Genomic DNA, 15,012 nt, shown 5'->3' with positions numbered 1-15,012 from the left:
AGGTGAATATGTACTATGAATATAATATACAGATGGCTATTACTATAAACAGAATTTACAGGTGACTATGTACTATGAATAAATATACAGACGGCTATTACTTTGAACAGAATTTTACAGTTAGAGGTATACAATAAAATGTTAGGCTAATATGAGGAATATAGCAGTGGATTAAGTTAGTACAATAAATTATGGACAGAGCTATCCGAAAGAAAGTGTAAAAGTGCAGTGGAAAGTGGTTGCATATTACAGTTAGAAGTACGGTGCAAAATGCAAATGTAAACATTGTTACTGTAAATACAGTCGGCAGTGCAGATGAGCATAATCCAGTTACGGTATGGTGGTGCAGAATGCATAAGTAAACAGTTGTTACTGTAATAAACAGTCAGTAGTGCAAATTAAAGCAGTATTTAAGACGGCTGTCCTTTGTGGGAGGGGGTGCTGACCCCTATCCTGCATTCTTGCTCAGGAATTGGACCTTCATATTGTTTTTCTCTTTATTGTTCGCTTCTTTTTTTGTTGAACATCTATTTTCTTTATTATGTAACCCCTAGACGTAAATAAATCTTTGGTCTAATTCATTTTTGGACTCTGAACCCTTTATTTTTGTTACTTCCTTGAGCCGGAATGTAACACCGTACAAGATATTATTCAGCACGTGATGAACATCGCAATTCCAGGTTTGCCTATGCTGTCGTCACGTTGTTCTCGCAGTCTGGATGAAGATAAGGAGCAGGGACTGCACAGCTTGCAACAGTTGTGTTGACAGTGTTTAGTGATTTGGAGAAGAGAAAACTTCAGAATAATGTCTCAGAGTTCTTTCATGAAGTTGTGTGAACAACGCACAGCATCCGTATCCGTCCACGCACATACACACTTTGGTCAGAGCAGCAATATTGCGATTAAGGTGTTTATATGCCTTTTTAAATGCGATTAAAATTGGCGAACGTGTGTTCATGCGATTATGAGCTTAATCACATTTTAATCGAATTCACTTCAGCTGACAGTGATTTCACATGCATACCCTCTATTAACAAATTTACAATAATAAACAGACCACACTGTCACATACTATTCTATCCTTTTCCTTACGCCCTATTGATGTGTTCTGCTGTGAATAGGAAAGGAAATCACCTCCCTGCAGTTCAGGACGAACCTGATGAGAGGGCTGCTGGAGGAGTACAGCACATTGCGGGGTCCATCCAAAGGAGGGTGACCTGCCCTAGACACTCCTCTGCGCCTTACAGCCAGGCATTTTCTGTCAGAAGTCCCTCAGACCACTTCCCAGGGCAGCAGGACCAGACGGCACTGCAAGGTCTGCCTCTCCAGCACACGCAAGAGCAAGCAGAGGCGCCTCACCAAGCACATGTGTGTGCCGTGCAACACTCCCTTGTGTGCGATCCCATGCTTTGAGGAGTACCACACACTGAAGAATTATTAATCCTGTAAAAAGTCAGAGTTTATTTATTTGCATTTATTAATTGTAATTATATTTGTTTAGTATAAACATATGTATATAGTTTGTTTTAAAGATGTTTTTACCATAGTATATTTATTGTTTTGTTTATAATATTTTGATTGTTGTTCATTGTAATTATATTTATAATTTGTTTTGTAATTTTATTAGAAAGTGTATATATGTATAATAGTTTAAACAAAAAAAACATTTAGCTTAAATTGAAGAGATTTAATAAAACATGAATGAAATGTGTACATTTTGCAATTTCTTTTTAACAAATGACATACGTTTGAATTATGCTAAACTTATACAACACATTTCTCACTAGCAAAGCAGAGAAAAGGTACATGGTATTTGACATCATGTAAACACACACACATATATACATTATATATATATATATATATATATATATATATATATATATATATATATATATATATATATATATATATATATATATATATATATATATATATATATATATAATGCAAGCTAATAGTAAGTGAGGCGTGACCATATAGCTTTTCTCTGCTTTGCTAGTTACTAGCTAGCTAGTTATTAGATATCTAACATTAAAAACATGTTTCTATTTAAGGAGAAAGTCATACGAACCTCAGTGTTAACTGTGGTGTCGTTACATTAACACTCCACTAGATGGCACTCAAGCTCCTTGAGTTAAATATACAGGTGAAGTAAGAAGGAGGGCAGAGGAAGAGAGAAAGCTGAGCATGTGCTTGCATGTTACCCTGCTTGTGCATACGCTATTAAAGATGTAATTAAGATTAATAATCTTGCTTGTGCTTCTTGTCATGAAGACATAACAAGTCTGTTACTATTGGACAGTTTTTACTGTAATTTTACACTATTTTTAACAGTGTGGGTGGCATGAGGGTGAGAGTAAATGATTTAATCTGTTGGTGAATTATGCAGACGCTGCATTTATTGCTTTAATTTTTATATGAACTCTCAATATGAACTGTATTATTAACTTACCATTTTGTTATTACATTTATTTCTCCATTTATTTTCACCATATTTTTTTAAATATATTTTTTTATTTGTAAATGCCCCTTTGCACACCAACAGTTTTTCATGTCTGTGTACTTTGGTGATTTTAGACTCATCAACGTGTGAATAGGACTTTTATTTTGCTTTTGTATATGACGTCATAAGGCTGCTCCGCTCCTGCATCTGTTGTGATTCTGCTGGAGGAAGGTTTGTGTTTTAAGCTTTTAAAGTGTTTAAAGCGACGCATAATAAATGACGTATTATTAAATGTAACTCTGCATTGCTTTATCTAACATTTATCAGCGTTGTGTGAGTAAAGTAACAGAATAAACTCATGAGTAACACAAGGAGCGGCTCATTTCTCTCTTTATCGTTGTGAATCAGTTCAAACATGAGTTCAGTCTCTGGAGAGAGAACCGGAGCTTTAGACTCTCAGAGTCAATTGAACCGATTGATTCACAACAAATGATTCAGTGATTCGAAGCGCTCTGTTTCTATCTCGATTTCTACAAATCATTAAATAGCTAAACTAATATATTATGGGTCTGTATACTTTGCATTCTTTCATTAATCTGTGGTGTTAGTTAGTTCTGAGTGTTTTTGTCTGACCAGGTCATTTAGATCCATTAACTATCGCTCTGACTGATGAATATGATTTGTGATGCACTTTCAATTTTAACATTTTAACTTAAGCTTTTTTCTTCACACTATTATAAAGATGGCGTTTATTAAAGAGGAGACTGAAGACATGAAGATTGAAGAAACATTGAGAGTGAAACATGAAGAAACTGAGGAACAAACAGAGAAAGAGGAGAGAGAAGACATGAAGATTGAAGAATCATTGAGAGTGAAACATGAAGAAACTGAGGAACAAACAGGTTGGTTTCATTCTCAAAACAGTCATTTGATCCTTATTAAAATCTCCAGCTCTACAGAAATTAATAATTTTGAAGAACTTCAATAATATTTTACCTTTAATATTTTGTATTTTAAGGGGGATTTAACAAAAAAATTGTAAATATGCTTAATATTTACCTCTAAATTATGCACCATTAATCATCTGCAATGCAAAAGTGTAAGCACTAGATGGCTGTATAACCTTACATATAATTATAAACAGCTGCTGCTGAGTCAGAACACAAGATAAAGAACATTACTTGTATTAGGTTATTTGTTTGGATATATTTAACCTGTCCTTCAAACCGGAGTCTCAGGTGTAGGAGGAGGGAAGGATGCTAAAGGCCGCAACCACTAGCACCAGTTGCTAACGCGCCTCTTGAGGCTAGGGGAGTGAAATTTACACGCACAGCTCTTACTGGCCTACGTCCATTCAGTGTTGTGCAAGCTACTCTGAGCTTACCAAGCTACTTGTAAGTTAAAGTAGTTAACCCTCTCGAGTCGGTGTGATTGGCTTGTTTTTTTTCCTATCAGTGCCAAAGAGACTCAAATAACTGTCATTTTTTATCATTCAGGCAAGTGTTATACATCATTATAATCTGTTAAGTTTCTTTTTTTTTTTGTACAGTCACAATAAAAACAAATTGTGCGTTTTGCAAAATAAAGAAATCAATCATGATGCGCGATCTGCAGCCTCTCTGTCAAAGACGTTCATTCAGATAGTCTTCAGAAAATGACCTCTAGCTTAGTGAATACTTGTCTCACAAACATGCGACATATGTTTCAAGAAACGCTGAAATGTCAGGTTTTAAACACTGTAAACAAATCAAAAACAAATATTCTGTGTTTATGTAATCTGGTTGAAAGCAGAGGGATGTTAGTCGTTCCTGAGCGGCTCATTATAGACTAATGCGACCACGCCCACGAAGTGCGCGCTCTATTGAGATTCAAATACTGAGGCTCCGGAGACGACGCCCACACACACATCATCTCAAACTAACACATCAAGTGCTGCATTCCTACTTCAATTACATCGTTTTGAGACGCGTTTAATAATCCTGGAATAATTCTCCATGACAAGCTGTTCATTTCTGAAAGAAACGATCCCCCGCTGTGTGTAAGTAGGCTAAGTTTACTCTGTAAGCATCTGTGAATATTAAACGCAAAAACCTGCGCAAGGACGCACTGAAGCTTTCTTTGTTAAAATTACTGTCAGATGTAAGTAATTACCTTGACAAGTAAGTAATTACCTTACCTTCCTCATGAAGACTCACGTCAAAACAACATCCCTCAGGGCTTTTAGTTCAAAAGTGTGCAGATGAGGAGAAATATTGATAGATTCTCATATATCTGTGTCAAATTTATATACAGAGAAGTGTTATTTCAATCTGTTGTGTTTTCAGTTCATACTGGCAGCCGGAGGGCACTCCGTGCACATGTAGTCCATATATAGCACGCATGAAGAAGATACTATGTGACATTCTCTCTGACATAAACAGCTTATAACAGCTTATCTGACATATAACATGCAGATAGACACGTTTGAAGATAATAAACACACAATCGCGATAATATATGGCTTATCTGTGTTATTTATACCATGTTGGCTTGTGATATAAAGTAAGTTTGGAGTAAAAACATGATCTCATTAATTGTTGTGTTTTAATAAATTGGTGTAATAAATCATAAATTATGGTTTAATAAATCATAAATTGTTGTGGCAGATAATTAGTGGTGGGCCGTTATCGGCGTTAACGTGCTGCGTTAACGTGAGACTCTTATCGGGCGATAAAAAAAATATCGCCATTAATCTATTCTCAAAGTTGGGTTGGGAGCTGGGTCTATACTACGCAAGCTATGATGACTTTCACCTTGATATTTTAGCGCGGATGTACACCTAGCCGAATTGCACTGTAGGGGCGAGAGAACGAGTCTTCGAACCTGTGTGTATGCCTACTAGTGTTGTCAAAAATATCCATATTTCGATATGTATCGATACTGAAATATCTGAAACGATAACAATACTCATTTTCTACAGTATCGATATCAGCTGCGCTCTCCTCTCCTCTCCGACCGACAGCGAGTGACACGCACCCGCCTCCTCTCATTCAGTCCGTTTAACCCTCTGAACATTGCAAACGGGTGTTCTGCTGGACTTTTGTTAGTATTGGTGTGACCGGTCTGAATTTCGCACGGGGTTGCACATACTAATTCCCTCAGATTTCGCGCTCGCATCTAAAGCACACACACACATACCGTAAAAAAGCCGCCTCTGACATACAAGTGCAGAAATTAGCTCCTTTTTCCAGCTTATTAATGGTCAAATACACTCAAAATTGTCTCAATGCCCATCTTGGTGAGTTTGAACGTAAACACAGTCGTAACCAGCTCACAGGAACAGTGTTTGGGATCCATGTGTGCGTCAGGTCTTAAAGGGACAGAAGTTATTTATTATTCAAACTACAAAAAGACAAACGATCACTTACGAGCACACATATTCTGAATGCCTTCGGCAGAATTCAAATGAGCCATTTTAATCTAGATTAATCTAGAAATTAATCTAGATTTTAAAAATGTATCAATGCCCACCACTACAGATAATGTTTTAATTAGGGCTGTCAAAAATAACGCGTTCATTTCGATTAATTAATCTGAGGAAAAATAACGTGTTAAAATTTTTTTTGCAGATTAATCCATTTTGTATTGGACTTTGACCCTGAGCTGTAAAATGAAGGAGGGAGACGAGAATGCGCCGCATGGATCATTGATTGGAACATTCACGTATAAAAACAGCCTGATGGAAGTGTTGATAAAAATAAAGTAATCTGTGATGTCCTGCAAGACCGTTGTATCTCAAAATTACAATTCAATTACAATTTAATTCTTTATCGATTGACTTGCAGTTAGTGAAGGCGGGATAGGCGGAATCGCACTGAATGACACACAACAGAAGCGCTCTCTCGCGTGTGCTCTCTCTCTCTCTCTATCGCACGCGTGATCAGTTCTTAACTTAAAGGACAACTCCGGTGAAAATTGAACCTAGGGGTAATTAACACATGGTTACCGAGTAGATCGTTCTCTGGGATGCGTTTTCATGAAAATCAAATGTAAAGAGTTTTATCTCTAAAAACAGATTAGCTATCTTCTTATTAAATTGTTTGTTCACTTACAAAGTTCTCAATGGTTCGGTTTGCATGTAGGGACCCTCATTATGCTACCGTGTTAGTGTGAGGCTATTTTGAGCCTTGTTAGTGGTATTAACTAGCGATTTAATTTTACTTATTCTGTGCCCCATATACTAGTGTTATAGGCTAATCTGTTAGCCATGTGTTAACTACCCCTAGGTTCATTTTTCACCGGAGTTGTCCTTTAAGTTACATTCAAGCTACCCTTTTGAAAAAGTAGTTAGCATAGGGTGAATTCAGGGTTATTGGGACAATTTCCCCCCCAGTCATTTAAATGGCTAAAAGTGTTAGAATCATTTGATTGTGTAAACTATCCGATACACAAAATTCTAATATAGCCCATCTCAAACTGGCTGTCAAAGTGCAAAATGGCTACACATTTAACATCAGTGCAAGAACAAAATGTATGCAACTTAAATGAAATACTCAGGAGTCAGGATTAGTCTAAAGATGCAGGTTAAATTCACAGCAAATGCAGTGATGGAGCGCGAACAGAACCGCTCCGAGACACCAGTCATGAGCTGCTCGTGTGCACACTGCACATTGCTTGACTATTTATTTTAGTTTCAAATTCTTTCATTTAAAAGTGGACATTTCAAGCTTTCTTTACACATATTTATCATGTCTGTGAGGATATTAGCCTTTATGCTGCTGAGTTTGGGTTTATTTATGAGACATGTTCAAGAGCAATACAAGTGAATGCTCCGGCGCCTCCATGTCACAACTATTGTCTACCCATGTCTATAAAACTAAATTCACTTTAAAGAAAGTCTTTCTACAAAACTTAATGAAGTGGTCAAAATCTTTTCTGACCCTATGTCTTTGACATTTTACGCATCTTTGCACTTTTCATAATCAATATAGCCTAGATGAAATTTAAAAATAACAATATTTAAACATAAATATGCAACAAATACATTGTTTAGTGGTTAGTTTACAACAAGTATAGTAGGCTACAGTACAGATAAATTTCATGTCTGAGTGGGATTGGAGCGAACGTTGTTTTACTGTGAGTAGGATGAGTGGAGCGCACCTGCATAGAGCGGATTATTGAGCTGAGCGTCCATCACACCACCCCACTTCGCTCATTACAGGCTCGTCCTCATCAGAACCCAAAACAGAATGTAGCTTTTGGTCACGCTAAAAGCTACACTCTTTTCAAAGTAACTGAGCTACTGAAAAATGTAGTTAAGCTAATAGCGTCACTACTTGTAGCTCGCTACTGCCCAACACTGTGTCCATTAAATATTTTCTTTTTGTAAAAGTTGACATTTAAAGGGGTGGTAAACCACGATTTCACTTTTCTAACTTTAGCTAGTGTGTAATGTTGCTGTTTGAGCATAAACAACATCTGCAAAGTTACAACGTTCAAAGTTTAAAGCAAAGGGAGATATTTGCTTTTAAAGAAATACATTTCTAAGGACTACAGCAAACAGCCGCTAGGGACTACTACACATTCCTCCAGGGTCTCTGACATCACCAGCCCCAATATTTACATAAACCCCTCCTCTGAGAATATGAAATAAGGGGGAGCGAGGCCATTTTGTATCGCAGCAGGGAAGCGTTGTTGTGGTTAGTAGGCTGGAGTGCTGTTGCCAATGCCGACGAAATGCTGTTATTTTCATCTGGAGTGCAGGTCCACTTTGTTCAGCCTTCCTAGGGACGGGGGTGCGTTGCAGTGCGTTTAACATACAACCTTATATGCATGCGTGTATGAGACATGAGGGGAACACGATCGCATTTGCATCGGATATATGCTGTCCATCATAAATCAAAGCACGAGACAGACAGGGGTCGGAGGAGAAGACTGGAGAATGTGACATAATGGACAATATTCATCTGTATTTGCAATACACGAGCCGCGGTTCAGCTGCGCGAGACCGGCGGGCGAGTGCGGTTCACGCTGCACATCTCACGCTGCACATCTCACGGAGGAAAGCTTCCACAATCTTCGCGAGTTCAATCAAGATGGATTTATAAACAGAAGCTGTTTACGGGTTACACCCTGTAAGTGTGATTTATTTTTCGTCGATGTGTTTTCCTGTAATAGTTCGTGTTGTTTATTGTAGCCTACGCTGTAGCAATAAAGTAAACATGACAGCGCTGTTTAACTCTGCAAACCAGTTATGTTAAATGCTCATTCATACTTAACGTTATCTGACAAACACGTAATGTTACAAACTGTTTAAAATCTCAACAGCGAACTTGGCATTAGTGTAAATTATTCTTTGATTAGAGCTTTTATGTGTTGTTTATCTACAGGCATGCTAATGTAAAGCCAATGTTTAGTGTTCGTTCTTGCGACAGATATTTGGCTATAATCGTTCTAAAAATACAAAAGTAACAGTGCCATTCAGTAGCGATCACTATGGATCCGCAGTCTTTACTCTTGAGGACTGAACAGGTTCTGCTCGATCATCTTCAGTAAAATTGTCTGGATTTGATTCGGGCTCTTGGTATGGTTTTATTGACGCTATTGTACACAAAGCACAGGCTAGTAGCCTGAGGCTACCGGTAAAGGTAAGGGGCGTGACGCTTCCGAGAAACGTGCACTAGGCGGTTAGCCAATCACAACACACTGGGCCAGCTAACCAATCTGAGCCCATTGCGTATTTTTGAGGGACTGGCTTCACAGAATCCGGAAACCATCAGACCGTTTTTACAAGGAGGGACAGAGCAGTGTAGAATAAAAGGTAAAATATATGAAAAATAATGATTTTTTTTAAAAACGAAGCATGAACACATGTTACAGTGCACCCCACCAACACAATCAAGGCTTCGAAAGAGTGTACTTTACCACCCCTTTAAATGTTGATTTGAAGTGTCAGTTTTTGCATTATTGTTGCTGTCAAATCTGGACACAGAGAAAGCATTTCTGTTACTCATACTAGCTCCTTATAAATAACATGATCAGTCACATGAAAGCAGGGGTGCCGCTAGCAATTTTGGGCCCTATGAAAGAATATGAGGTTGGGCCCCCTACCACACCCATTCTGCACCAAACATACAAGCCAACCAGCAATTTAATGATAGGCTATATCTGTGTTAAATAACACAATACCTGATTCTCATCTCCATCACTTTCTCTCTTCTCTGTCACCTTTTCCTTCCTGACATGCATATTTCCCTTCCCAAAGCTGAGCTTTGTCTGATAGTCTTTGCAAACTGATTTTTTAAAAACATCTATTATAACACAGTTGTTAAAGCTACACATTTTATCTCCCACTTTATGACCAACAACTGAAGTGTCGCACTGGAATCTGTGCTCAGCAGCTGTGAACAGAACTTTTTTATATGTTCGGTTGACTATTTTATTTTGATAATGAACAGGCTGTGATGTTGACAGTGCTTATTTAGAAACTGACATATCATGCATGCTCATGTAAGGGTTGAATCAAATCAAATAATTTCTTTATTTGGAAAAAAAAAAAAAAAAAGAAATTGTCCTGTGTGTTCTGTGTTAGATTAACTGAGACTTGTTACAGCACTTGCATACTGTAGCCCTTGACTGTTCTAGTTGCTTCTATTGCTCTCATTTGTAAGTCGCTTTGGATAAAAGCGTCTGCTAAATGACTAAATGTAAATGTAAAATTCAAAGGGGAATTGAATTACAATGAAAGAGTCCCGAATTACATATAAATAATTCAGAATTAATGTTTAATACCTTTTAACTTAGTCCCCTTTAAATTCTTACATATCGGTGGACGAATGTGTTAAAGGGAAACAGTTATATTTAGCTCAAATGAATGAATTAATTAATTCATAGGGAATTTTGAGAGAGTCTATTTTACGGCCGAGCAAATGACTCGTCCATCGTTCATTTGAATGAGCCGCAACCATCAACTCTGCAGCGGATATTAATACCCCAACAATAGTGAAGCACTATTTACCCAGGCAAGATAGATCGGCAGTTTAAGACATTAAATTCGTAAGCACATAACACAAGAACACTTATATTTGAATACAAACAAAACTTTATTGATTACTCTAACACGTACAACTATAATATCTAACACAAACACACATTCACACGCGTTGCAGAAAGATAGAAAGTGAGGAGAGAGTAAGTTTTAAGAGAGAGAAATTATGAAATTCCAAGTTTCTAGCACTATATGCATTTATGACACATATGACCTGAATGATCCACTGATAATGAATTTAACCCTCCTATCGTTTCTTAGACGGGGTTATTCAATTTGATATCGATTGCACCAGATCAGGACCAGCTTAGGATCAGGAGATATTACTTGTGTTTTTGCCTCGTGTCATCTCTTGAGTGGGGATTCCCTTTTTCTGGCAGGAGGGGTTTTCCCGGTTCTTTGATTTGCTGAAGGTCTTGTCGTGTCTTTTTATCAACGTATTGGGAATCCAATCACATGGAGTGCTGGTGGCTCGAGGGAAAATCTTGTGGACGTCGTTTGAAGTTGAAACGCGGCTGTTTTGTAGAATCGTTGAACGAAGCTTTGCGGCGAAACTTAACTCAGAACACGAGAATCACGGAAAGAAAATAAGCTTAAGTAAAAGAGAGAAAAGTGAGATGCGAGTATTCAGATGGCTTGAAATCGTAACCCATTTTCAGATCTTGGTCTGCCTTGATAGTCTTTGTTCGACCATCAATTCGTCATGTTGTTTCCTGCATCTTGACTCTCTTGAAGGGAGACTCAGCACACGTGTCTGTTAAAAGGTTACCTTTATTCTTTTCCGAATAGGAGGAGATTGCAATTTGGCGCTTCTCCATTCCAGTGTTGCGATTGGCTGCTGGCATCGGGAGTGTCTTATTTGTGTACATTAAAAATGACATGCCTTTGGAAACTAAAGAATGTTGCATTCTACACTTACAGAATAGCACGTTAGTTTATATATTTATATAGTTAACATCACATTTATACACTGAACAAAATAAACGCAACACTTTTGTTTTTGTCCTCGTTTTCCATGAGATGAACAAAAAAAAAATTGTATGTACACAAAAGGCTGAGATAATCCATCCACCTCACAGGTGGGGCATATCAAGATGCTGATTAGACAGCATGATTATTGCACAGGTGTTCCTTAGGCTGGCCACAATAAAAGGCCACAAGGAGACACGTTTGGCTGTATACGTTAAAATTTTAAATCGTATCAGTGTTTCGTCCATACGGATCCATCGTTTTGGGAGCATGACACCGATATTTTTTTAAACCAGATCCCATAGTGGATAAATCCGAAAATAACACCCTTGCATTTTCGTGTATATACAGCCAATCCATAAATTTTGTGAAACGGTGATGTAATCACATCACGTCCCGCGTGGGAAAGACTAGAAAGACTGTTTCCTCATTTTTATACTCCTGTGGCTGGACAATTTCATGTTCCTCATCACCCTGGTGTGCCAATTTCTTTTTTAAATGAATGAGAATATACTTCAGAGATATTTTACTCATAAAAACAATGCCAATAATTGTGTCCAATGTGTTTTGGAGAAAAACATTTATTTCTGACTGATTTTTATTCAAGGAAGATTTATTTTTACAGCCATCTTTGATATATGTAATCAATAATTCTGACCACAACTGTATATCTGTGCTCTGTGTAATGTCCAAAACTTAGTGCTTAAGGCTCTTTCTGTGTTTCGCTGCCTCTTCATGATGGATCGCTTCCTGTACTCCTCAGTTGTAAGCTGCTTTGGATAAAAGCGTCTGCTAAATGCATAAATGTAAATGTAAATATCAGGGAGTGGAAATGGCTAATAAAAATCTTACATTTACATTGTCCTTTAGTAGATACTCTTATCGAAAGTGTGACAATCTCATTATGAAATACATAAGTAAAGTGCAAGGAATTGTTCATCTGTCAGTCTCCATTCATCTGTGAAATAAATATGTCAATATTTTATGGATATACAATCATCATTCCCTATTGTCGAAATCAAGATGGTGACGTCATCTTTAGGTTCCAGCCCTCGTTACCTTTATCTGGATGGCGTACATCACCCGCGGCAAGATGGCGGTGGCTGTCGGGTGGCATTGAGGTGCTCTCAGAGCTCCTTTAGAAGACTCCCGCAGCAATTTATTTTTTTTATCCGCGGTAAGAGCGTTCTTCGTCAGCGTTCTAATGATCGCGCTTTCTGGATCATGAAAAGATATGTATCCTCATCATTGGGTGACTAGCGGTCTGTTGTTGAGACGCTGCAGGGAAAACGATATGGGTAGTTCCCAAAACATGAACTGGATCGATGGAGCGGGAGCTTTCAGACTTGTAGACAGACAGTGGCCCTCCAGGACCAAAGCTGCTCACCCCTGATCCATAGGATAGAATAGGGTATATAACATACACATTGTTGGTTTTGATGCTTTAAATGTCTAAATTGTTTTATGTCTGTTTTTGCCCTAGACCTCATGGAACTGAAAGAGGCAAGTCATGAACTTAATGAAAGAGAAGAAGAGAAAGACCATTATGATAAACATCACAATTTCATGACTAGAGAAAGATCGACACGAGCTAAAAAGACTTCCTCTCAAAAAAGAGCTCAAAAGACAGGAACTAAAAGTTATTTCACCTGCCAACAGTGTGGAAAGAGTTTCAGACATAAAGGAGACCTTAAAGTCCACATGATAACTCACACTGGAGAGAAGCCTTACACCTGCCAACAGTGTGGAAAGAGTTTCAACCGAAAAGAAAACCTTAACAGGCACATGAGAGTTCATACTGGAGAGAAGCCGTACACCTGCCAACAGTGTGGAACGAGTTGCAGAAATAAAGGAAACCTTAACATCCACATGAGAATTCACACTGGAGAGAAGCCTTACACCTGCACTCTGTGTGGGAATGGCTTCACACGGGAACAACGCCTTAAGGGACATATGAATATTCACACTGGAGAAAAGCCGTTTACATGTGATCAGTGCGGAAAGGGTTTCAGACATAAATTGACCCTTAATATCCACATGAGAATTCACACTGGAGAGAAGCCTTACACCTGCCAACAGTGTGGAAAGAGTTTCAATCAAAAAGAAAGCCTTAACAGACACATGAGAGTTCACACAGGAGAGAAGCCGTTCTCCTGCCAACAGTGTGGAAAGAGTTTCAGACATAAAGGAAATCTTAATGTTCATATGAGAGTTCACACTGGAGAGAAGCCTTACAGCTGCCAACAATGTGGAAAGAGTTTCAACCAAAAACCATTGCTTAATGTTCACATGAGAATTCACACTGGAGAGAAGCCTTACACCTGCCAACAGTGTGGAAAGAGTTTCAATCGAAAAGAAAGCTTTAACAGTCACATGAGAATTCACACTGGAGAGAAGCCTTACACCTGCCAACAGTGTGGAAAGAGTTTCAGTGAAAAAGGAAACCTTAATGTCCACATGAGAGTTCACACTGGACAGAGCCCTTACACCTGCACTCTGTGTGGGAATGGCTTCACACAGGAACAAAGCCTTAAGGAACACATGAATATTCATGTAAGATTACAAATTTAAGAAAGTATAGATAATGATTCTGGGGTTTCCAGCAGGAGATTCCTGCTGGGCCTGTTTTACAGTGAGCATTTGAGGTATAAAGGAAGATTGTTGAGTTTCCAGCAGGAGATTCCTGCCGGACCTGTTTTCAGACTCTCACCGTCGTTACCTCTATGCGTTTTGGAATAGTTATGCTGATTAGGAGTAGGATTGGTGATACTCTGTCTGGGCGGGTTTCCCAAAACCTGTATATTTAATTAACATGCTTTGTTCAATCTCAATGTAAATCCCTCCCCCTTTGGAATGTATATAACCTATCAGGTTGAGTCAGACTTGATGACCTCAAAAGATGAACAGCACGGTTCTCAATAAACGAGTATAGTCTGCTTTAAACCTATCCAAGTGTCCTGGTCTGTACTTCAAGGAACAAAAGAAGTTCACAACAATATTCACATTGGAGAAAAGCCATTTACATGTGATCAGTGTGGAAAGAGTTTCAGACGTAAATTGACCCTTAATATCCACATGAGAATTCACACTGGAGAGAAGCCATTCATGTGTGGTCAGTGTGGAAAGGGTTTCAGATATAAAAATGACCTTAAGCGCCACATGAGGATTCACTCGAGAGAGAACAGTTTTAGATGATGTCAGTGTGGAAAGAGTTCCACAGACAGGAAACATTATTAGTCCAGGCAAATTAGCGTTTTACGGCAGACTAATTGTAAAATACTTTTTTGTTTCTATAAGGTGTCCAGAACAACATACTAAAAGTCCTAAGAAGTCCTAGTTGAGAAAATATGTTAAATTCTCATCAATCCGAGATGTGTGCCAATAAGGCCAGACAACAATACACCCCAATGGGGCTCCCCCCCACCCCCTTTACTCCTATCAAAAGGAAACTTTACACAATGAAAGTACCCATGAAAAGTAATTTTTTTGTTTTACAACTTTCTTTGAAAATGAATTTTACTATGCAAATGGACTATACACTAATCGAATATGCCCAAAATACACCCAAATA

General features: G+C 38.2%; 1 protein-coding gene across 1 annotated transcript; it reads left to right on the top strand.

Annotated features, from left to right (window-relative positions):
• Positions 1-2,618: 2,618 nt before the first annotated feature.
• LOC307140262 (uncharacterized protein) lies at positions 2,619-14,387 on the top strand. Its single transcript, XM_079839629.1, has 3 exons — positions 2,619-2,677; positions 3,189-3,348; positions 12,925-14,387. Exons 2-3 carry the CDS (start codon positions 3,189-3,191, stop codon positions 14,010-14,012), a joined length of 1,248 nt encoding a protein of 415 aa, XP_079695755.1. The 5' UTR covers positions 2,619-2,677; the 3' UTR covers positions 14,013-14,387.
• Positions 14,388-15,012: the final 625 nt, after the last annotated feature.

Source organism: Gobio gobio (genome assembly GCF_949357685.1).
Source record: "Gobio gobio genome assembly, chromosome: 2".
In the NCBI taxonomy this organism is placed as follows: domain Eukaryota; kingdom Metazoa; phylum Chordata; class Actinopteri; order Cypriniformes; family Gobionidae; genus Gobio; species Gobio gobio.
The sequence above is the reverse complement of the archived record's forward strand: the minus strand, read 5'-3'. Positions and strand labels throughout refer to the sequence as shown.

Bases quoted from the DNA above. Each gene is read 5' to 3' on its own strand.
- LOC307140262 (XM_079839629.1), top strand. From the start codon at position 3,189: ATGGCGTTTATTAAAGAGGAGACTGAAGACATGAAGATTGAAGAAACA. The intron at 3,349-12,924 runs GTTGGTTTCATT...TTTTTGCCCTAG, and splicing joins AGAAACTGAGGAACAAACAG to ACCTCATGGAACTGAAAGAG.